The 24,924-nt window shown below is 38.0% G+C and overlaps 2 protein-coding genes across 6 annotated transcripts in view; one reads left to right on the top strand and one right to left on the bottom strand.

Moving 5' to 3' along the window:
* LOC109646542 (adhesion G protein-coupled receptor F5-like) overlaps positions 1-24,924 on the bottom strand; it is a 52,529-nt gene that overhangs the window by 7,854 nt on the left and 19,751 nt on the right. For 2 of the 5 annotated variants that reach the window (XM_069515678.1, XM_069515681.1), the window contains exons 4-25: positions 13,220-13,363; positions 12,930-13,103; positions 11,567-11,722; positions 11,281-11,448; positions 10,553-10,582; positions 9,633-9,788; positions 9,347-9,514; positions 8,620-8,649; positions 7,700-7,855; positions 7,414-7,581; positions 6,681-6,710; positions 5,761-5,916; positions 5,475-5,642; positions 4,742-4,771; positions 3,822-3,977; positions 3,536-3,703; positions 2,808-2,837; positions 1,888-2,043; positions 1,602-1,769; positions 469-903; positions 298-392; positions 140-201 (exon numbers count right to left, since the gene is read on the bottom strand). In XM_069515678.1, coding sequence (XP_069371779.1) covers positions 140-201; positions 298-392; positions 469-903; positions 1,602-1,769; positions 1,888-2,043; positions 2,808-2,837; positions 3,536-3,703; positions 3,822-3,977; positions 4,742-4,771; positions 5,475-5,642; positions 5,761-5,916; positions 6,681-6,710; positions 7,414-7,581; positions 7,700-7,855; positions 8,620-8,649; positions 9,347-9,514; positions 9,633-9,788; positions 10,553-10,582; positions 11,281-11,448; positions 11,567-11,722; positions 12,930-13,103; positions 13,220-13,363 — 3,004 coding nt within the window. Of the gene's footprint in view, positions 1-139; positions 202-297; positions 393-468; positions 904-1,601; positions 1,770-1,887; positions 2,044-2,807; positions 2,838-3,535; positions 3,704-3,821; positions 3,978-4,741; positions 4,772-5,474; positions 5,643-5,760; positions 5,917-6,680; positions 6,711-7,413; positions 7,582-7,699; positions 7,856-8,619; positions 8,650-9,346; positions 9,515-9,632; positions 9,789-10,552; positions 10,583-11,280; positions 11,449-11,566; positions 11,723-12,929; positions 13,104-13,219; positions 13,364-13,487; positions 13,540-14,375; positions 14,483-15,229; positions 15,261-16,644; positions 16,749-24,924 lie in introns of those variants that run through there. The other 3 variants (XM_069515682.1, XM_069515679.1, XM_069515683.1) reach the window with 3 other exon arrangements.
* On the top strand, positions 23,509-24,604 carry LOC109645304 (trace amine-associated receptor 4-like). The gene has a single exon (XM_020110872.2). The coding sequence runs from the start codon at positions 23,509-23,511 to the stop codon at positions 24,505-24,507; it is 999 nt and encodes a 332-aa protein (XP_019966431.2). The 3' UTR covers positions 24,508-24,604.

The following is a 24,924-nucleotide window of genomic DNA, read 5'->3' as shown; positions in this document are numbered from 1 at the left end:
ACGAGAGAGTTCTACCATCTCAGCAAAGTTACACAGTGCAAGAACAGGTGATTTGAGCACAGAGTGTGAATGAACGATCAAAATGATTTTTAGGTCAAATAGCTGAATTACATTCTTCTAAAATTAAGATGTGACTTACCTGAATCTTGTTAATGTAGCTGATTTAAAGGTTGAGATGTGCTTCCTACTTTGCTCTTGAATCTGTTTGAATAAGTGACAAAGTCTGCTTGATATGAATTCTACAATATATTAACAACACTTAATGACACAGAGAGGGGAAAGAAAACAAATACTTACAGTGTCATTAACAGCTTGATAAACATTATTGCTGGGGTTGTTGAAGGCAGGATCATAATCCAAGTCCATGACAAACGAGAACTTTCTCTCTTCAACTGAAACAAATGTTATGACAAAGAAGCAATTCCATTAAAAATACAAAACTTTACTGACGGTATTTTTGTATAATACCTATGGGCGTCATCGTTGGTGATGGTGCAATTGGTGTTGTTGATGCTGCTGGCATTGGCGTCATCGTTGTATTTGTTGTTGCAGTTGATGTTGGCCTTATCGTTGTATTTGTTGATGGAGTTGATGTTGGCGTTATCGTTGTATTTGTTGTTGGAGTTGATGTTGGCGTTATCGTTGTATTTGTTGTTGGAGTTGATGTTGGCGTTATCGTTGTATTTGTTGTTGGACTTGATGTTGGCGTTATTGTTGTATTTGTTGATGGAGTTGATGTTGGTGTCATCGTTGTATTTGTTGTTGGAGTTGATGTTGGCGTTATTGTTGTATTTGTTGATGGAGTTGATGTTGGCGTTATCGTTGTATTTATTGTTATATTTCTCGGTGATGTTGGTGTTGGCGTCATTGTCGTCGTTGTTGTTACTGGACATGGAGCGATACCTGCAGAGCAACATGAGACATTATAAAACTTCACCAGTTTCCTGACAGAAAAAACATCATACTTTTAATTATGATTATCACCAGATCACTTTAACATGACCTGATGTTAAACAAATAATTCCACACAACTCTAACATTGTATAGATCAACACCATAGACTGTATATAAAGATGGACAATGTGCCTTCACTTCCTCCCATTATACCAATGCTGCCACCTTGCATATTTAGAACCAGAATAGCTATCGCAGGAAGGACGCACAGTAGAAAGGCCTCATCGATACACTATCTTGACCAATCACGAGTCAGTCTCAGCTGCCAATCATAACGATTTGCTTGCTTTCATTGTATCTAATAAATAAGTAAAATCAAACTTCCAGGAAACATGAGCACTTGAACAAACATCAGTGTGACAACAACTACCTAAAACCTTTTGTCGTTTACTTGGACTTTTTTGTCAGATCCATGCCCCATTAACTAACATGGAGGAGGCATGCTTATATATAGTGCAGCCAACCACCAGGTGGTGATCAAGCCTCTTTGGCTTCAGTTTTGGGAAGCTGTCATGTCGTCCATCTTTAAATAAAGTCATTGGTCAACACAAGTAGTACAGCCAGAGAGATACAGTAAATATGTATTTGTTGTCTTTTTACTGAGGGCCCCACTTTTATAAGAACAGCTACTAAACAGTAATTCTTACTTGTGATTGGTTCACACAACCCTCCATCAGAAGGAAGTCCATGTATGCATCCACAGGGGAGTGTGGTGAGGTTACCACACACACCATAGGTGTTACACTGGTCACATGACCAGGCAAACTGCTCCTCACACTGACACTGCAGAGCTCCAGTTGAGTTTGGATTGCAAACTTTCACAGAGATAAGAAAACATCAAGTCACAGAATATAAATGATACAGTGTTTGATAAAACTGATTAAATCAGCTTCAAAGTTTATGTCCTGAAAGAAACAAAACAGGAGTTCTCACCTGTGGTCAAATTTACTCCTGTTACTTTTAAAGTCTGGTTGACAGTGTAGGGGAAGCTGAACACTCTCAGAGTGTCTCTGACAACATTAATGTCAAATGATGATAAGCTGGAGACTGGGATGTTCACCTCAAGGATCAAATCAGCGTCCACAGTGACTGTGGTGGAAAACAGGAGAAAACCCATCACACAAGTGTGTCACCATCATACACAACAATATACACAACATTTCACTGCTGTGAGTGCAGCCATCATGACATGAATCATGTTGATCAAAGTGTTGCACTGTGCAAACTATTGAAACTATATGTTCTTTAGCTTGAGTTCAGAGTTCACGGTCTATAGTGTGTAAGTTGTATGAACCTACAGGTAAACACATTAACATGTGTTTTACCAAACTATTCAAAGAGTCATGATGCTAAAACTATGAAGGTTTCTAAATATTAAAGAGCCAGTAACGGTCTGAGAAATACACACATCCTTTAGGGTACAATTTAGTGATGGAGGTATTATTGTGTTTATCACTCAAAAGCAAAGTTTATAAACAAGAGTAGCAATTAGGTAGAATGAAATGATTTCTTATATTTCAAATGTGTGACATGTTAATAGTACTTTCTACTAAACAATTAGAATCTGTTTTTATTCATCCATGCAAAACCAAATTCTGTTTTTCTCAGAGCAGGGGTTGACTCTGGGGACATGAAGCAGAACACTATTAATCTTTTTAATTAAACGTGTGGTATCAATTTAACAAAGAACCATGATAAGAACCTGCCGGCTGCAGACGACAGATTATTTTGTTCAAGTATGTACTGAAACCAGCTATTTGATTAAAGTTATTTTAGTTGAATTGTCCAGTAAGTGTCTTAATGTACTAAAGAATCCTCTGAACATGCAAAACAAATGGAAAAGTTTCTCTTACAAGGAGGTGAGGTTGGACATGGAGCGATACCTGCAGAGCAACATGAGACATTATAAAACTTCACCAGTTTCCTGACAGAAAAAACATCATACTTTTAATTATGATTATCACCAGATCACTTTAACATGACCTGATGTTAAACAAATAATTCCACACAACTCTAACATTGTATAGATCAACACCATAGACTGTATATAAAGATGGACAATGTGCCTTCACTTCCTCCCATTATACCAATGCTGCCACCTTGCATATTTAGAATCAGAATAGCTATCGCAGGAAGGACGCACAGTAGAAAGGCCTCATCGATACACTATCTTGACCAATCACGAGTCAGTCTCAGCTGCCAATCATAACGATTTGCTTGCCTTCATTGTATCTAATAAATAAGTAAAATCAAACTTCCAGGAAACATGAGCAATTGAACAAACATCAGTGTGACAACAACTACCTAAAACCTTTTGTCGTTTACTTGGACGTTTTTGTCAGATCCATGCCCCATTAACTAACATGGAGGAGGCATGCTTATATATAGTGCAGCCAACCACCAGGTGGTGATCAAGCCTCTTTGGCTTCAGTTTTGGGAAGCTGTCATGTCGTCCATCTTTAAATAAAGTCATTGGTCAACACAAGTAGTACAGCCAGAGAGATACAGTAAATATGTATTTGTTGTCTTTTTACTGAGGGCCCCACTTTTATAAGAACAGCTACTAAACAGTAATTCTTACTTGTGATTGGTTCACACAACCCTCCATCAGAAGGAAGTCCATGTATGCATCCACAGGGGAGTGTGGTGAGGTTACCACACACACCATAGGTGTTACACTGGTCACATGACCAGGCAAACTGCTCCTCACACTGACACTGCAGAGCTCCAGTTGAGTTTGGATTGCAAACTTTCACAGAGATAAGAAAACATCAAGTCACAGAATATAAATGATACAGTGTTTGATAAAACTGATTAAATCAGCTACACAGTTTATGTCCTGAAAGAAACAAAACAGGAGTTCTCACCTGTGGTCAAATTTACTCCTGTTACTTTTAAAGTCTGGTTGACAGTGTAGGGGAAGCTGAACAGTCTCAGAGTGTCTCTGACAACATTAATGTCAAATGATGATAAGCTGGAGACTGGGATGTTCACCTCAAGGATCAAATCAGCGTCCACAGTGACTGTGGTGGAAAACAGGAGAAAACCCATCACACAAGTGTGTCACCATCATACACAACAATATACACAACATTTCACTGCTGTGAGTGCAGCCATCATGACATGAATCATGTTGATCAAAGTGTTGCACTGTGCAAACTATTGAAACTATATGTTCTTTAGCTTGAGTTCAGAGTTCACGGTCTATAGTGTGTAAGTTGTATGAACCTACAGGTAAACACATTAACATGTGTTTTACCAAACTATTCAAAGAGTCATGATGCTAAAACTATGAGGGTTTCTAAATATTAAAGAGCCAGTAACGGTCTGAGAAATACACACATCCTTTAAGGTACAATTTAGTGATGGAGGTATTATTGTGTGTATCACTCAAAAGCAAAGTTTATAAACAAGAGTAGCTATTATGTAGAATGAAATGATTTCTTATATTTCAAATGTGTGACATGTTAATAGTACTTTCTACTAAACAATTAGAATCTGTTTTTATTCATCCATGCAAAACCAAATTCTGTTTTTCTCAGAGCAGGGGTTGACTCTGGTGACATGAAGCAGAACACTATTAATCTTTTTAATTAAACGTGTGGTCTCAATTTAACAAAGAACCATGATAAGAACCTGCCGGCTGCAGACGACAGATTATTTTGTTCAAGTATGTACTGAAACCAGCTATTTGATTAAAGTTATTTTAGTTTAATTGTCCAGTAAGTGTCTTAATGTACTAAAGAATCCTCTGAACATGCAAAACAAATGGAAAAGTTTCTCTTACAAGGAGGTGAGGTTGGACATGGAGCGATACCTGCAGAGCAACATGAGACATTATAAAACTTCACCAGTTTCCTGACAGAAAAAACATCATACTTTTAATTATGATTATCACCAGATCACTTTAACATGACCTGATGTTAAACAAATAATTCCACACAACTCTAACATTGTATAGATCAACACCATAGACTGTATATAAAGATGGACAATGTGCCTTCACTTCCTCCCATTATACCAATGCTGCCACCTTGCATATTTAGAATCAGAATAGCTATCGCAGGAAGGACGCACAGTAGAAAGGCCTCATCGATACACTATATTGAATAATCAGGAGTCAGTCTCAGCTGCCAATCATAACGATTTGCTTGCTTTCATTGTATCTAATAAATAAGTAAAATCAAACTTCCAGGAAACATGAGCACTTGAACAAACATCAGTGTGACAACAACTACCTAAAACCTTTTGTCGTTTACTTGGACTTTTAGTCAGATCCATGCCCCATTAACTAACATGGAGGAGGCATGCTTATACAGTATATAGTGCAGCCAACCACCAGGCTGTGATCAAGCCTCTTTGGCTTCAGTTTTGGGAAGCTGTCATGTCGTCCATCTTTAAATAAAGTCATTGGTCAACACAAGTAGTACAGCCAGAGAGATACAGTAAATATGTATTTGTTGTCTTTTTTACTGAGGGCCCCACTTTTATAAGAACAGCTACTAAACAGTAATTCTTACTTGTGATTGGTTCACACAACCCTCCATCAGAAGGAAGTCCATGTATGCATCCACAGGGGAGTGTGGTGAGGTTACCACACACACCATAGGTGTTACACTGTTCACATGACCAGGCAAACTGCTCCTCACACTGACACTGCAGAGCTCCAGTTGAGTTTGGATTGCAAACTTTCACAGAGATAAGAAAACATCAAGTCACAGAATATAAATGATACAGTGTTTGATAAAACTGATTAAATCAGCTACACCGTTTATGTCCTGAAAGAAACAAAACAGGAGTTCTCACCTGTGGTCAAATTTACTCCTGTTACTTTTAGAGTCTGGTTGACAGTGTAGGGGAAGCTGAACACTCTCAGAGTGTCTCTGACAACATTAATGACATATGGTGATAAGCTGGAGACTGGGATGTTCACCTCAAGGATCAAATCAGCGTCCACAGTGACTGTGGTGGAAAACAGGAGAAAACCCATCACACAAGTGTGTCACCATCATACACAACAATATACACAACATTTCACTGCTGTGAGTGCAGCCATCATGACATGAATCATGTTGATCAAAGTGTTGCACTGTGCAAACTATTGAAACTATATGTTCTTTAGCTTGAGTTGAGAGTTCATGGTCTATAGTGTGTAAGTTGTATGAACCTACAGGTAAACACATTAACATGTGTTATACCAAACTATTCAAAGAGTCATGATGCTAAAACTATGAAGGTTTCTAAATATTAAAGAGCCAGTAACGGTCTGAGAAATACACACATCCTTTAAGGTACAATTTAGTGATGGAGGTATTATTGTGTTTATCACTCAAAAGCAAAGTTTATAAACAAGAGTAGCTATTATGTAGAATGAAATGATTTCTTATATTTCAAATGTGTGACATGTTAATAGTACTTTCTACTAAACAATTAGAATCTGTTTTTATTCATCCATGCAAAACCAAATTCTGTTTTTCTCAGAGCAGGGGTTGACTCTGGGGACATGAAGCAGAACACTATTAATCTTTTTAATTAAATGTGTGGTATCAATTTAACAAAGAACCATGATAAGAACCTGCCGGCTGCAGACGACAGATTATTTTGTTCAAGTATGTACTGAAACCAGCTACTTGATTAAAGTTATTTTAGTTGAATTGTCCAGTAAGTGCCTTAATGTACTAAAGAATCCTCTGAACATGCAAAACAAATGGAAAAGTTTCTCTTACAAGGAGGTGAGGTTGGACATGGAGCGATACCTGCAGAGCAACATGAGACATTATAAATCTTCACCAGTTTCCTGACAGAAAAAACATCATACTTTTAATTATGATTATCACCAGATCACTTTAACATGACCTGATGTTAAACAAATAATTCCACACAACTCTAACATTGTATAGATCAACACCATAGACTGTCTATAAAGATGGACAATGTGCCTTCACTTCCTCCCATTATACCAATGCTGCCACCTTGCATATTTAGAATCAGAATAGCTATCGCAGGAAGGACGCACAGTAGAAAGGCCTCATCGATACACTATCTTGACTAATCAGGAGTCAGTCTCAGCTGCCAATCATAACTATTTGCTTGCTTTCATTGTATCTAATAAATAAGTAAAATCAAACTTCCAGGAAACATGAGCACTTGAACAAACATCAGTGTGACAACAACTACCTAAAACCTTTTGTCGTTTGCTTGGACTTTTTTGTCAGATCCATGCCCCATTAACTAACATGGAGGAGGCATGCTTATACAGTATATAGTGCAGCCAACCACCAGGCTGTGATCAAGCCTCTTTGGCTTCAGTTTTGGGAAGCTGTCATGTCGTCCATCTTTAAATAAAGTCATTGGTCAACACAAGTAGTACAGCCAGAGAGATACAGTAAATATGTATTTGTTGTCTTTTTACTGAGGGCACCACTTTTATAAGAACAGCTACTAAACAGTAATTCTTACTTGTGATTGGTTCACACAACCCTCCATCAGAAGGAAGTCCATGTATGCATCCACAGGGGAGTGTGGTGAGGTTACCACACACACCATAGGTGTTACACTGGTCACATGACCAGGCAAACTGCTCCTCACACTGACACTGCAGAGCTCCAGTTGAGTTTGGATTGCAAACTTTCACAGAGATAAGAAAACATCAAGTCACAGAATATAAATGATACAGTGTTTGATAAAACTGATTAAATCAGCTACACCGTTTATGTCCTGAAAGAAACAAAACAGGAGTTCTCACCTGTGGTCAAATTTACTCCTGTTACTTTTAAAGTCTGGTTGACAGTGTAGGGGAAGCTGAACACTCTCAGAGTGTCTCTGACAACATTAATGACATATGGTGATAAGCTGGAGACTGGGATGTTCACCTCAAGGATCAAATCAGCGTCCACAGTGACTGTGGTGGAAAACAGGAGAAAACCCATCACACAAGTGTGTCACCATCATACACAACAATATACACAACATTTCACTGCTGTGAGTGCAGCCATCATGACATGAATCATGTTGATCAAAGTGTTGCACTGTGCAAACTATTGAAACTATATGTTCTTTAGCTTGAGTTCAGAGTTCATGGTCTATAGTGTGTAAGTTGTATGAACCTACAGGTAAACACATTAACAGGTGTTTTACCAAACTATTCAAAGAGTCATGATGCTAAAACTATGAAGGTTTCTAAATATTAAAGAGCCAGTAACGGTCTGAGAAATACACACATCCTTTAAGGTACAATTTAGTGATGGAGGTATTATTGTGTTTATCACTCAAAAGCAAAGTTTATAAACAAGAGTAGCTATTAGGTAGAATGAAATGATTTCTTATATTTCAAATGTGTGACATGTTAATAGTACTTTCTACTAAACAATTAGAATCTGTTTTTATTCATCCATGCAAAACCAAATTCTGTTTTTCTCAGAGCAGGGGTTGACTCTGGTGACATGAAGCAGAACACTATTAATCTTTTTAATTAAACGTGTGGTATCAATTTAACAAAGAACCATGATAAGAACCTGCCGGCTGCAGACGACAGATTATTTTGTTCAAGTATGTACTGAAACCAGCTATTTGATTAAGGTTATTTTAGTTGAATTGTCCAGTAAGTGTCTTAATGTACTAAAGAATCCTCTGAACATGCAAAACAAATGGAAAAGTTTCTCTTACAAGGAGGTGAGGTTGGACATGGAGCGATACCTGCAGAGCAACATGAGACATTATAAAACTTCACCAGTTTCCTGACAGAAAAAACATCATACTTTTAATTATGATTATCACCAGATCACTTTAACATGACCTGATGTTAAACAAATAATTCCACACAACTCTAACATTGTATAGATCAACACCATAGACTGTATATAAAGATGGACAATGTGCCTTCACTTCCTCCCATTATACCAATGCTGCCACCTTGCATATTTAGAATCAGAATAGCTATCGCAGGAAGGACGCACAGTAGAAAGGCCTCATCGATACACTATATTGACTAATCAGGAGTCAGTCTCAGCTGCCAATCATAACGATTTGCTTGCCTTCATTGTATCTAATAAATAAGTAAAATCAAACTTCCAGGAAACATGAGCACTTGAAAAACATCAGTGTGACAACAACTACCTAAAACCTTTTGTCGTTTACTTGGACTTTTTTGTCAGATCCATGCCCCATTAACTAACATGGAGGAGGCATGCTTATATATACTGCAGCCAACCACCAGGCTGTGATCAAGCCTCTTTGGCTTCAGTTTTGGGAAGCTGTCATGTCGTCCATCTTTAAATAAAGTCATTGGTCAACACAAGTAGTACAGCCAGAGAGATACAGTAAATATGTATTTGTTGTCTTTTTACTGAGGGCACCACTTTTATAAGAACAGCTACTAAACAGTAATTCTTACTTGTGATTGGTTCACACAACCCTCCATCAGAAGGAAGTCCATGTATGCATCCACAGGGGAGTGTGGTGAGGTTACCACACACACCATAGGTGTTACACTGGTCACATGACCAGGCAAACTGCTCCTCACACTGACACTGCAGAGCTCCAGTTGAGTTTGGATTGCAAACTTTCACAGAGATAAGAAAACATCAAGTCACAGAATATAAATGATACAGTGTTTGATAAAACTGATTAAATCAGCTACACCGTTTATGTCCTGAAAGAAACAAAACAGGAGTTCTCACCTGTGGTCAAATTTACTCCTGTTACTTTAAAAGTCTGGTTGACAGTGTAGTGGAAGCTGAACAGTCTCAGAGTTTCTCTGACAACATTAAGGTCAAATGATGATAAGCTGGAGACTGGGATGTTCACCTCAAGGATCAAATCAGCGTCCACAGTGACTGTGGTGGAAAACAGGAGAAAACCCATCACACAAGTGTGTCACCATCATACACAACAATATACACAACATTTCACTGCTGTGAGTGCAGCCATCATGACATGAATCATGTTGATCAAAGTGTTGCACTGTGCAAACTATTGAAACTATATGTTCTTTAGCTTGAGTTCAGAGTTCACGGTCTATAGTGTGTAAGTTGTATGAACCTACAGGTAAACAAATTAACATGAGTTCTACCAAACTAGTCAAAGAGTCATGATGCTAAAACTATGAAGGTTTCTAAATATTAAAGAGCCAGTAACGGTCTGAGAAATACACACATCCTTTAAGGTACAATTTAGTGATGGAGGTATTATTGTGTTTATCACTCAAAAGCAAAGTTTATAAACAAGAGTAGCTATTAGGTAGAATGAAATGATTTCTTATATTTCAAATGTGTGACATGTTAATAGTACTTTCTACTAAACAATTAGAATCTGTTTTTATTCATCCATGCAAAACCAAATTCTGTTTTTCTCAGAGCAGGGGTTGACTCTGGTGACATGAAGCAGAACACTATTAATCTTTTTAATTAAACGTGTGGTATCAATTTAACAAAGAACCATGATAAGAACCTGCCGGCTGCAGATGACAGATTATTTTGTTCAAGTATGTACTGAAACCAGCTATTTGATTAAAGTTATTTTAGTTGAATTGTCCAGTAAGTGTCTTAATGTACTAAAGAATCCTCTGAACATGCAAAACAAATGGAAAAGTTTCTCTTACAAGGAGGTGAGGTTGGACATGGAGCGATACCTGCAGAGCAACATGAGACATTATAAAACTTCACCAGTTTCCTGACAGAAAAAACATCATACTTTTAATTATGATTATCACCAGATCACTTTAACATGACCTGATGTTAAACAAATAATTCCACACAACTCTAACATTGTATAGATCAACACCATAGACTGTATATAAAGATGGACAATGTGCCTTCACTTCCTCCCATTATACCAATGCTGCCACCTTGCATATTTAGAATCAGAATAGCTATCGCAGGAAGGACGCACAGTAGAAAGGCCTCATCGATACACTATATTGACTAATCAGGAGTCAGTCTCAGCTGCCAATCATAACGATTTGCTTGCTTTCATTGTATCTAATAAATAAGTAAAATCAAACTTCCAGGAAACATGAGCACTTGAAAAAACATCAGTGTGACAACAACTACCTAAAACCTTTTGTCGTTTACTTGGACTTTTTTGTCAGATCCATGCCCCATTAACTAACATGGAGGAGGCATGCTTATATATACTGCAGCCAACCACCAGGCTGTGATCAAGCCTCTTTGGCTTCAGTTTTGGGAAGCTGTCATGTCGTCCATCTTTAAATAAAGTCATTGGTCAACACAAGTAGTACAGCCAGAGAGATACAGTAAATATGTATTTGTTGTCTTTTTACTGAGGGCCCCACTTTTATAAGAACAGCTACTAAACAGTAATTCTTACTTGTGATTGGTTCACACAACCCTCCATCAGAAGGAAGTCCATGTATGCATCCACAGGGGAGTGTGGTGAGGTTACCACACACACCATAGGTGTTACACTGGTCACATGACCAGGCAAACTGCTCCTCACACTGACACTGCAGAGCTCCAGTTGAGTTTGGATTGCAAACTTTCACAGAGATAAGAAAACATCAAGTCACAGAATATAAATGATACAGTGTTTGATAAAACTGATTAAATCAGCTACACCGTTTATGTCCTGAAAGAAACAAAACAGGAGTTCTCACCTGTGGTCAAATTTACTCCTGTTACTTTTAAAGTCTGGTTGACAGTGTAGGGGAAGCTGAACAGTCTCAGAGTGTCTCTGACAACATTAATGTCAAATGGTGATAAGCTGGAGACTGGGATGTTCACCTCAAGGATCAAATCAGCGTCCACAGTGACTGTGGTGGAAAACAGGAGAAAACTCATCACACAAGTGTGTCACCATCATACACAACAATGTACACAACATTTCACTGCTGTGAGTGCAGCCTTCATGACATCATCAAAGTTTCTTTGATGTGCTCCGTCTCACCTGTGTCTAATGGACTAATCTAGGCTTGTTTGCAGATTTGGACTGTTTCTGTGCATTTGACATTCGCCTTCTTAACTAACCCTTAAGCTTTTTTACCTTTGTAAATAAAGTATTGAGATACAGAGCTCTATCTCTGGCATCTATATTTGGGCCATATCCATATGAAAAAGGGCAAATGGTATGCCACTAGAGGTTCAGTGGCATATGCCAATCCTTTATAAGAAAGCCATTCATGCTCCACCAGCACCAGACATCTAGCGCCGCTTGTAAATCGTGGGTCACTGTTTGGCTTATAAATGTTCCACAACATGCAGCGGCTTACTGCCTGGGATTGTTGTGTCAAGCACCATTTTGGACACTGTTCTTTTGCCGGAGTTGAGTGCACATAGTCTATTATGTGTAAGTTGTAAGAACCTAGTATTTCCAAACTATATAAATCATTGAATTGCCAGAGGTATGAAAGTTTCTTGATTTTACAAGAAATTGTTGATACAGCTTATGGTGTTGATAGTGTCGCGACTTGCATGTTATGTTTTTTCTGTTGTCTTATTACATCTGAAGAAGAGGTCACCATTGACTTTAATTCTATTGGATTCGGCTGCAATGCTGTTTACCCCTGAGACTCCAGAAATGTTTTGTGGACTCAGCACCTTACCCACCCCTCCATCGGCACAGTGGTGAGTAGATAATGAGTAGATTTAAATTTTTCGGTGAACTATCCCTTTAAGATTCGATTTTCTGTCACATTTGGTTTATAGGCACCTAATCCCAACTCAAGAACTTGGACCGCTCCATTAGCACATGAATGCAAAGTACGTACTCACTCTGTCTATGTTATATTTCTATATGTTGTAATTATTATGCACTAGTGTGTGAACATAAATTATTATTGTCAGCTGAGGTGTTAATTGTACTAATGTTCTATAACCTACTTTTACAACAGTAGCAACCAGTACTTGCAGTATATCTGTCAGGGTAAAAATCTATACTTTCTGCCACTCATATATCTTATAATGGTTCACTGATGCAAACATGAACAATATTTCATATTATTATAAACCAATCAGGCATACCTGGAGGGGTGGAGTTTGTCTGGCAGTATTGGTCATCAACTGGAAGAGCATTAATGCATCCACACGTGTCACCAATGATGGCATCACACGCTCCATAGGTAATGCAGTTATTATATGACCAAGCAAGGCTCTCCTCACATCTACACTGGAAATCAGTTCCATTTGAGTAACACACTATGGGAAGAAACGTCAGCACAACACATCAAGGTTTAATGACATGTTTAGTGTCAGGAAAAAGACATTCAATGTTGCAGCAAACAATGGGGAAATAACCAGGAGGGCTCTTATACCTGTTGTGGCTTTAATGTTGGAAACTACAGCAAGGCCATCAATTAGTGTAATAACAGGGTTAGTGCTCAAATTAGCTCTAAGACGGTCCAGGTCAGACAGGTCCAAAACAGCTTGGAATACGTACACAGAGGACTCTAAGGAAGCTGAGAAGACATGAAATAGACACACAGACTCGTCAATACTCAATATTGTTTTTTCAAATATGCACACAGGATGCTCACTGACACAGTCCTTACATTCTGTTGATACCATCACAGTGTGACTCACCCACTCTTTTCTCTCTGGCATGACTGTTTGAAGCTTTTGTACCCATCAGTTTCTGGAAAAATCAAATTCCATCCAATAAGTTCAACTGTACTAATTGTTCCCATAGAAGAATAACAATGAAAGTAATTATAAAATATAAAAATACTCCAGATCAGTTATATTGAGTGAAAAGTAAATTATTTGTTCATTTGCTAATACTGCAGTGTTGTACCTTCAGTACTTTTTTTCTGCTTTTTTATACTGCGACAATACACTATTTACTCCACCTCATTTATATAGAGTTATGAGTTACTTTTACACACCACACACACACACACACACACACACAGACACACACACACACACACACACACACATACTCTATGTCTGAGGCTTAAAGGGAGTTTTCAAAGGGAGTATTTTTATACATTTTGGATACAGTTTATAGTTATTATAGTAACCATAATGATCTGTATTTATTTAAGTTTATTTTCAAAGTTTGAATATTGTAGTTTGGGATTGGATAGATGACAGTGTTAATCTCCAAATGCAAAATCATATTGCTGCTTTGACGAGTTCAAAGGGAACTGTACATGCACTAATGTATTAACTAAATTTGTACTTATACTTTGATGGACCAAGATCAATAATTAGATCATGTAATATTTGATGCAGAACATGTACTTATACTTCTGATACTTTAGCGCAGTTTGGTCATGATGCTAAAGTGGGCTTTTACATAACTTGCCCTGGAGTATTTCTTTTAGATTTGACAGTAATTTTATTTAACTACTGGATTACAATAATTTCTGTTACAATAATACTTTAGTTGTTCACTCACTGCAACATCTTGTGGCACAGAGCTAGAACCATACGATCTTATTAGTAAAAATGAATAATTAATCTTACCTGAACGAATACATTTAGAGATGTTCTGTATCCCTGATGCTCCAGACTGTAGATAATAGCCAGAAGAACAATCACGAATCCCACTGCCTTTGGTAATGCCATCCTGACTAGAGAGAAAACACAGTGAATTGTTCTTATTAAATAAGTCAGAGGAAATGTACAAATTCATTAAATACTTATATTTACAAAAAAATTTAAACAGCAGGCATATTTCCATGAAATGTGACATACCTTATGTTCCATGAGCAAAGAATGACATTTTAACTAGTTGAATCTAATTTTCAAGTTCTCCCAGTTCTCACCAGAGAAATTAAATAATGTTTGAAATATACAACTTGTTTTCGGTCCTTATCGTTCCACTTATTACCTTATTAACTTAATTAATTAAGATCAAGGTGATGCTCGCTACAATAGGCACTGATTGTTCTGTACTTCACTATTAAATTTGAGGGCTATTATTAGCCTGGCTAATACACAAGGCTATGATGCTGCCAGCTCTACCTTACGGACACTGTCAGTATGCTAACCATTTGCGGTCATGCCACGGACACAGCCAGTCCTTCCTTTGTAAGGTACCCTGCTGTGAAAATGCTGTGGTAATGACATCCATGCTGTTGAAAGGGATAAAATATTTGAAAGAATTGCCGGTGCATGTGTATACGGTGAGGCTGCACCTCTTGCCATCGTTTCGCTTGTGGTATAAGTTGTGAAAAAATATTCACAGGCCAACACTGACTAAGCCAAATGGTCCAATTCAACAAAAGGAGTAAGGGGGAGCTGTAATGGCTTGGGAGAAAAAAATTTAATGACTTGAAATGAAGAGAAATGTTTACATTCCAAAATCACAAATGTACCTTTTTTCAAGTTCATTGTGTTCTCTTTAGTTACAGTGTGTGTGTGACTCGCTCGCTAACTACTGGCCATCGTCCCAGCTTCAGCGATATCTCTCCAGCTTGTGAAGATTACTGTCATGGGTGGAGAGAACTAGTCAACAAATAAGATGAAAATGTGCTTCAGCAGCAAATCACCAACCCTTCCTTTAAGAGATCAACTAACCAAACGTCCTTCACTGATAATCATCAATAATGAGATTTTGATCACTGCTGTGAGTCTCTAGTCAAAACAATTCATCAATCCATGCCACATCACAAAACTGGTTCCATACCACTTTTTATTCAACCATGCAATCAGCTCAGTACTTTTCACTCCAACTTGCATTCACACATTTTAAAGTGTAAATAGAGATTGTAGTTTCACCAACTGAAAATGTAGTTAATCATTGAATCAGCATTTTAAAGCTTTCAGCCTTTTTTGCTTTAATGTAACCCAACAAATTCAACACTGCACTTCTATGGGTGCTTAACAATACACATGAAATGTGGGAAGGCGATGACAGACAGGGGTTTCTGAAATGAAATTAGGTCTTAAGTCAAAAGAGATTGAGGACGGCAATGAAGAAAGATAAAATATGCAAGACGAAAGTTCATGTCTCGCCAGAAAACCATATTTAGAAACAGCAAGAAATGTATAGTCCAATGAAAATTCCTCTAATTGGTCATTTTCTAGAACATGCTCAAGACGCCATGATCCAAAGTATTTTGAATGTTAAAAGCCATGTTTAAGATTAACAATAACTATTCAATCCAATGCCTCAAAAGTGAAAGTAAAAACCCTGTCTCCAGACACTGAATATATATTTACAGATATACATTTTTGATGCTAAGAATATTGTGAAGACATCAACTTTAATCTTGAAAAGGACATTTGCAAATTTAAAAATCCTCATGAGCTGTAGCCACTGTTTCACCAGCCTGTGCCACACAACAGATTATTTCATCCATCTTCCTAAATAACTAAAACAATAAGCATCTTGCATATATTAAACATAATAAACAAAACTTTACAAGACAATACAGTTTAATTACTATGACTTTTTGATTTAGCAAGTTACAGCTTGTCAGATATTTTCGTACATCTATTCTCCAGACAGCATGACAAGATAAGAGTCAATGACAGAACACATTATTGTGTGTTGCTGCTTTTAAAAAACTAAATTAACTAAATGAATAAACTGTCGCATGTACCTGTAGTATTAATAAAGAAGATATTGGTTAATACTGTATACTTCCTGTTAGCACCCAGATGCTTCCCTCTGATTCATTTAATTTGAAATAGCTTTGCTACAGTAGAGGACTACTGTTTTTGGGAAGGTACAGCAAGTAATGTTAAATAATAGTGCAGTTTAAAAATGCTAAATATATGCATTTACCTCTCAATGTCTTCTAGCCCTCGGCTCTCTTCAGGAGGACATGAGCCTTTATAAGGTACGTCTCCGGAACTAGATCAATAATAAACATACAAAAAAAAAGGCTTGGGCTTCTTGGAATACTGTCTGAGTCACACACCTGTCTGGCAAGTTCAGTGACATGCTAACGTGCTGGTTGATAATACAGTAGCTGTGTGTGCGTTGGGACTTTCAACATAGATTTCGGATTTTTACTTTTTTTAGGAGGTCAATGGGAGGTTGTCTGGAATCCCCTTTTTTCTTTTTTCTATTTGCTATTCACAAAATGATCATGACTTTTTTTTGTAATCAACTGTTTTTTAAATTAATTTTAGACAATAATAACACAGATACAAAACACGCACACTGAACACTGAACATCCCTCCCTATCTCACCACCCCACCTCCCCCTCCCTGCGGAACACACAGTCCAACATAGAGACATTAATAAAGTCAAAATCAAAATAATGGACTAAGACAGAGCTATAAACAGGATTACGAAACTAGGCATACAGTGTTACCACAGATGAGCCTCAAAAGTCATAACAATAAAGTTTTAGCATCCTCTGCGGCTTTTTTCCACATCTCCAACATTCGTGGTTTAGAATAATTAATGCGAGCTGATGACCACTCCAGGTAGATTACCTCGAGGAGGACTAAACTGATCATGACTTCTTAAAGCTAGCGCAGTGCCCGTCTTTTTGGCATGGGCCCTTTATTTGGCCTGTGACGATGCTGGTTGCAGTCACACAACTCAAGTTCAAATGTTTATTGCGGCAGTAGAACATAGTTTGTGCTTGGCGTCTAGGCTTACATAGATATGATGGGAGTGATAAGCAAATACTTATAACCCCCCCGTCAGAGCCTACAGGTGGATGCTGGGGTGGTAAAGGGGCTGAAGCAACTGACAGCCATCCTGATGCATCAGCGGGGCAAGCAAAGGGAGTGATAGGAAATTTTCTCTGCTTAAATAGACCACCTAATAAGGTGGGTGTGTGTTATAGATGATTCTGGGGGTGAGGTTTGTCACATGATTGGAGCAGTGGAGCTCAAGTTGGCTGCCAGAACTAGCACACAAGCGTCGCTCCATTACTGTTCACATATATGGTTTATTTACAAGTTAAAAGATTTATTTAACTGGTGTTATTTTTCCATACATTACATGTTTGCTTTTTAAAAGGTCTGCTAAACAATCGACACAGTCTTCAAGTTCACCGCTTTTCAAAATGTCAGCATTGCAGCAAAAGAACTCTAACTTTACTTTGTAGAGGATTGTTGAACGAGTGAGTGACTATGAATGTGAAGGAGATCAAAAAGAAAAAAGAGAAACTGATGTGCAGAATGAATGACCCTGTGAAATATTTGTTTTCAGATCTTCCTGTGTGATTAAAAAGTGGTCGAGCAGGTAGCTGTCAGCAAGATATCAAGTACACAACTTTCCACGTTGCTTATTTGAGGGAAGGCTCTGACAACAAATAAAAGAGAGAATGGCATCTGCAACATCCTCATGAAAGCTGACAAGTCAAAAGGAGGATTGTTTTTCAGTGTTGTGAATCCAACAAAAGGCCAACCACACCCATCACTGTTTTAATCGGACAATAAGTGAACAGCTTAAATATTTGCACTAGGCTGAGTTATGAAAAACATCCACAGGCCAAAGACTCCCTTACATGCAACAGCTTGAAAGTGGAGCTCAGGATTATAATTAATACTGTTGCACCCAGGCATAAAGCATCAGTCAACCCTCTTCAGCTTTAGCAGTGACTCTAGAGTCAAAGCGCATACTTCTGCCAAGGCCAAACAATTACAAATGCGTCTGATTTTTCCATCAACGTCCACACAAATTATTTCCTCAGAGTTTGACAAAAATGCTGGAAAATGTTACACTGGAAAAAACAACCTACATAATTTATCCAATAAATCTTTGTTTAGGTAGATTTCATTTCTTATTTTCAGTAAAACAGCTATGAAACAGAATTTGAGGGCCCTGCCCCCTAATAGTCAACCCAGTCCCTATGCTATTGACACCTACAAATGTTCTATAGTTTCTGCAGCAACTGGAACACAAAATATTTCCAACTATTCGGGGTACTTTAGATGGATCAAATAATAAAAATGTTTTCTTCCAAAAAACTAAATTGACAGAAATTCCTAAGATTGATGTGATCAATAAGTGACAACAAAACAAAGATCAGTTACAACAACTTCCTGAAATTATAAGGATGAAAAGTATTTTTGGATGCAGAGGTAAACACCAGTCTGTGCCAGAACTTCCATGCAAACAGTTCATTCCATTAGCTTTGGAGGCTGTGAAATACCTTGAGCAGCTTTGCTCCATCAAGCCCCAGAAAAAGTCTCTGAAATGCTTCTAAGACGTTTTTGAGCATCTTGGGATACTCAAGGTTGAAGGCATAGATAAGTCCCATCTACAGCATACATGCCTTGGTTCGGGTTCCACACCTGCTCACAATAAGCATTTCTGCTGGATCCCTCACGGCTGTTGTATTATGGATCACAAGCACCTCACTTCATACCAAGGGGGTATGGAAATTTCCCAGAATACCTTGCTAATCAACCACAAATGTAGCAATTTCTCTTTATTACAATAATAATTGTAATATCTTAGTTGAATATAATTTCGATGTATTATGGTAATTTTTGCACAACAACCTGCTATCGCCTAACGTGCCCCTTTTCAGTTTGTTGCCACTGTCCATTTGTCAGTCCACTTTGGTTCAAGGGGAATTACTGTATCTCAATGTCTGGTAAAAGGATTGGCATGACATTTTGTACACAGGTGATTCTCTGACCTGCTGTATGTTTGCACCACCAGTGGTACAAGGTATTCGTTTATCCTGTAGAATGTGTCGACATCCACCTGATGCTCTGAAATGTCTTGTTTGTTTCAAAGTGTTACAATTCTTCACTTTCTTTAAAATGTGTAAAACACCTTGTAACTAGTTTGAAAAGTGCTGCAAAAACAAAATGTATCGTAATTATTATAATTATTGCTGCACCATACATTTTATCTGTCACTGTCAGTTTCCCTGCATCATATATGTTATGTTATTTCGTGGTTTAAAACTTAATAAGAGATATATGTGTATAACTGTTGCTAGGATATTGACTTTAAAAATGGTCCTTGTCTTAATTATAAAATACAGTTGGACCCAGCATCAGACTTAAGTATTTAGCATTATGCTGCTCATGGACTTGTGCGCTAACTAATGTGTGTTTGAGCTCAAGTCGGAAAAAACTAATAGAATTATCAGCAAAGTGGATCCAACTTCCTGCTTTATCATTGTAAGGTTTAATATGATTTCAGTAGAACTTACAAGGTTTGATGCGAATATAAAAATCATAGATGCAGATTTGTCCAAGCGCTCACTTGTGTCTTCATTATTGTGTCTCCAGTTAACTGGTGAGAGCCTTCAATTAGAGGTGTGAATGTTTGGTGTGGTTGTCAGTCCCTGAGCTATTATTTTCCTGCACCTCACCTCTTCAACCTGGGGCCTTACTGTTTTTCAGCCTTAACAAAACAAATTTATTGCAACTTAATGATCTGAATAATGATGTAATATACCCACAGAGTCAAATTTAATGAGCAACAAGGAACAAACAAGAAAGGTGAGAATATCTCTCCATAGACTACTTTTTTAGTTTTTTTCCATTGTATTTCAAGTGAAGGTTCTCTTAGGTTTAAAACTGATGATTAAATCTATAAACATTTTCTCCATTCATTGACATCATGGTTTTATGTGTTTTGTTATGTGCACAGGCCACAAGAAAGTAAGCTATAGTCAAGAAGGTGCCAGCTTGTCACACACAAAGCACCATTGTCCCTCCCTGACTCGTAAACAGAGGGTCACATGATAAAAAAGTTAACTTTGGCTCAGCTTTAGACCAACTTTATAGTGTCTCTAATACTTTCTTACTGATTATCTGTGTCGCTTACCTTATATATGGACCAGTCATAAAAACACCTTGTGTTTTAACATGTCTATTTGTTTGGACCGGCTGCCGCTAGGATTGATTATATTGATACCAGAATAAACATTATTTCATGCAGTAATATATCTACCTACTCAATCTAAAGGCTTTCCTGCTGCACTGTTAGAAGGGTTAGGGTTAAAAGGTTTAACAAAGGCATTTAAATGTAGTTGTATTGGAATGAAACTTAGTTTCTGATCAACAGTTCCTGCAGGCAGATTGTGACGTGACATGATGATAACTAACACCCTGTGAACTAAGATCTAGGATTGCTGCCTTTATTTTCATTCAGATTTCTTTCAGATTAACCTGTCAAACTTCCTCATGTACAGGCCAGGAGAGCTGCCGATCTGGTTATAGGGCCAGATGCAGAATCTTTGAGAAACATACTCCTACAGAGCCAGAGAGGCCCCACTGTTCACAGAACCACTGTTGTAGACCTGCAGTACATTTGTACCACCATTTAACATACACATATCCAGAGAATCAAACTCATTCAATGCTGCTGCTACTCTACCACACACACACACACACACACACACACACACACACACATATATATATATATATATATATATATATATATACATGCAAGTGCTGCAAACTAAGTTACATTACTAATCAGTCTGAGTTTGTTTAAAGAAAACAATGCAAGGCAGATATGTTCATAAATATTTCCCAGGATGCAATGTGTTCTTAAACACATAACCATTTTAATGGAGGACAGAATGTGGCGGTTTTTTGCCGTTTTACAGCAATTTGTTATAGTGAGCATTTGGTTAGCAATGACAAACAATGGCATTACAAGTTACTTTGTGCAGACACACTGTTGCTTTGTGTAATGACTATGCAACAGAAACGACAACAATGGCGGCTATAAGATAAGATAAGATCAGATAGACTTTATCCATCCCACACTGGGGAGATTTTGACATTACAGCAGCAGAACTAAACTCAGCATCACTGCACCACATCACTGTCATTTCCAGGCATCAGCCTCGCCCAATGTTGGAATGCAGCATTGTTCTATGGCATTTGATAGATTAAATGATATTTAATTTATCACCATCTGCTGGGACTGGCATGAGCGTTTGAGATTTTGTAGTCTCGCCTGATAGAAGACATTTTATAAAACGAAGGTCATGCTGAGACTTAAAAAAACTTGGAAAGGAACATCTCCATCCCATAAAACATCTGCAGTAGTGTAGACATAGACATAAATGACAAAATGTGTTTTGTTTTTGACCAGGGACAGTTGTGTACCATCATGGTTACATTCTGACAGACTAGTTGTTATAATGAAAACAAGAAGAGTGATATGTATGTATCTCAAGACGTAGCAGCAACAATTCAAATAATAACAATGTTGTCTAAATACTGCAGCTCTTGAGTCAGAGGTACCTGCAGAGAGAGAGAGAGACTATAGGGGAAAACACAAAGTCGGTGACATGCAGGAAAATAAATAAATGTGGGGGCAGAGAGGCAGGAAGAAGGGGAGAAGAGCACAATGCATGATGGGAGTTCCCCCAGCCATCTAGACCAGGGGTGGGGAAGCATTTTTCTATCAAGGGCCATTTTCATTTGTTATAAAATCCTTCGAAGGCCATAATAAATCATTTTTTAATCGATTCTGATTCACAATCTATTCACAGTCTATTAGTTTTATTCAATATCTATTCAGTGAAGGATATTTCAACATACAATACCAATTTTGCTTGGATATGCATAGATGAAAGATGGCACCCATAGTACTATTGCCGATCTTTTATATGGAGACAGCTCCATCTAAAGGAGAGGCAATGGTACTATGACTCTAGGTGAACATTTCTTGGTACAAGTTTTCAGGGGAAAATCCTTTCATCGAAAGTCAGCTGGTCTCCAGGGATTTATGCGAAGGATACATGGCTAAATGTTGATAACGTGATTTTACTCCTTCTTCCTACCCCTACCCCTTGTTTACGAGGATTATCTTGCTCCTTGAAGCAGAGAAAGGGTAGTGGTTGAAATCTTCCCCTACGAATTGGGACAGCCCTTCAAGAAGTAGTCCTGACATATCATCAGTAGTTGTCAATGTAAACAGATGAGACCAAAAGTTTTGCCCTACCCCTTCATCCCAACAAGGATCTGGAAAGCTAGCCTTCCCCTACACAGGAATGCACAGAGGGGAAGGGCTAAGAGATAGGGGTGAAATGTGATTGGGCTATAGATACACGGCGGCAGTATCCAAAAAATTGAAGATGAGGTGTTTCAGCAGCCTCAAGAAAAGTGTTTACTGTGGGAGAGATGGTCCATGCACAACATATACATTCACAAAAATCATATACAGCCGACTAGAGGACTGGGAAAGGCTGAAAAACCAAAATAGGTCTCCCTTAAAGGCAATTCATGCAAGATAATATCATGTGCCTACATACAGTAGGAGGGTGCTTCACACGTGTTCACAAGCCACCAGCTTTATAACTTCAAGGTTCAACTATGAAATATTGAAAAATGTTAAGTTGATGTTCTACCTACAAACATTTTTGTTTACAGATTACCTTCCAATTAACATGATGCTTTTTCCATCTTGACTTCCTGCGCGCGCACACACACAAACACATGCACACGCACAGTTATCTTTATTCTTATGTCATCTTAAACCTGATTGGCCAACTTCTGTACAGACCATAGTAATGAGGTATGAAATTATAAATATGAACTCTCAGTTCTGCAGAGTGCCAGATTAGGACTGGTGGGATGCCCGTCAGTATTAATGCTTAAATAGTGCATTGATATCCATTCTGAACTTATATTTTGTCAAAAAGAGACTAAAGATTTATCAACATATTTTTTCATGTTGAACTGCAGGAAAGCACCAGCATGGAAATGGATATAAGATTCAACAGGTCTAATGTTTTTACTGAGATTCATCCCTGCTATAAGATAGATCTGTATCATGTGCTGACAAGCTATCCCTCTGCAGTATGTGTATTGTTTCATGTTTTTCTTGGCTCATTATCTGTTGTCACTATTTGTGGAAACCTCCTTGTCATAATCTCCATCATTTACTTCAAACAGCTCCACACACCCACTAACTCTCTCATCCTCTCTCTGGCTGTGGCCGACCTGCTTGTTGGTGTTGTGGTATTTCCACTCACCATTGAATTTTCTATAACCTTTTGTCTTTTCTACGATGACTTGTTTTGCAAAGTCCGTGGCACCTTTGATGTGTCGCTGTGCACATCCTCTATTCTGAACTTGTGTTGTATTTCCATTGACCGATACTATGCAGTGTGTCAGCCTCTGAGCTATAAAACTAAGATAAATGACCATGTTGTTGTGACCATGATCCTGGTGAGCTGGGGTCTTTCTGTCCTAATCGGGCTTAGCTTCATCGTTGCAGGAATAAACCAAGAAGACTGTACTGAAATGTGTATAACCGATGTTGTGTTGGCAAACATTATGGGACTTATTTTCTCCTTTTACCTCCCAGTGGTTGTAATGCTCTGCATCTACATGAAGATTTTCAGTGTCGCACAGAGACAGGCGCGCAGCATCCACAACACAACGTGCCAGAGCACAAAGTCTGGAGCAGCCGTCAGTAAGATGGAGAGGAAGGCCACTAAAACTCTGGCTATTGTCATGGGAGTGTTTCTGTTGTGTTGGCTTCCTTTCTTCCTCTGTACCACTGTTATGTCCTTCAGTCACGTCTACGTGCCACTTCCTCTGATTGAACTACTTAACTGGCTGGCTCTGTCTAATTCCATGTTAAATCCGTTTATCTATGCATTCTTTTACAGCTGGTTCCGATCAGCTTTCAGAATGATCATTTCAGGAAAATTGATTCAAGGTGATTTTACAAACTCAAAACTGCACTGATATTCTTTTCAGATAGAGAGAAGTCTGGAATGATAATGTACAGTGACCGATACACCCAAATAAATATGTGTAAAACAAACGTTTATAAATATATGTTTGCAAAGTATGTGTACATGGTACACACAATACTACACACAGTAAAAACTGCATAATAAAATCATCTGAAAACCATATGTACCTCTATATAGATTTTTGAACACATCATGTACATGAGATGTGAAAATGAATACAAGTCCCATTTGTATAAATGATGTAATAAACTGTATAAAATAAATATTATGGGACTTATTTTCTCATTTTATCTCCCAGTGACTGTGATGCTGTGTATCTACCTAAGGATTTAGGCGTGCAGCATCCACAACACAACGTGTCGGAGCAGAGGAAGATGGAGAGGAACGCCACTAAAACTCTTGCTGT

Source organism: Paralichthys olivaceus, chromosome 19 (genome assembly GCF_024713975.1).
Source record: "Paralichthys olivaceus isolate ysfri-2021 chromosome 19, ASM2471397v2, whole genome shotgun sequence".
In the NCBI taxonomy this organism is placed as follows: Eukaryota; Metazoa; Chordata; class Actinopteri; order Pleuronectiformes; family Paralichthyidae; genus Paralichthys; species Paralichthys olivaceus.
The sequence above is the reverse complement of the archived record's forward strand: the minus strand, read 5'-3'. Positions and strand labels throughout refer to the sequence as shown.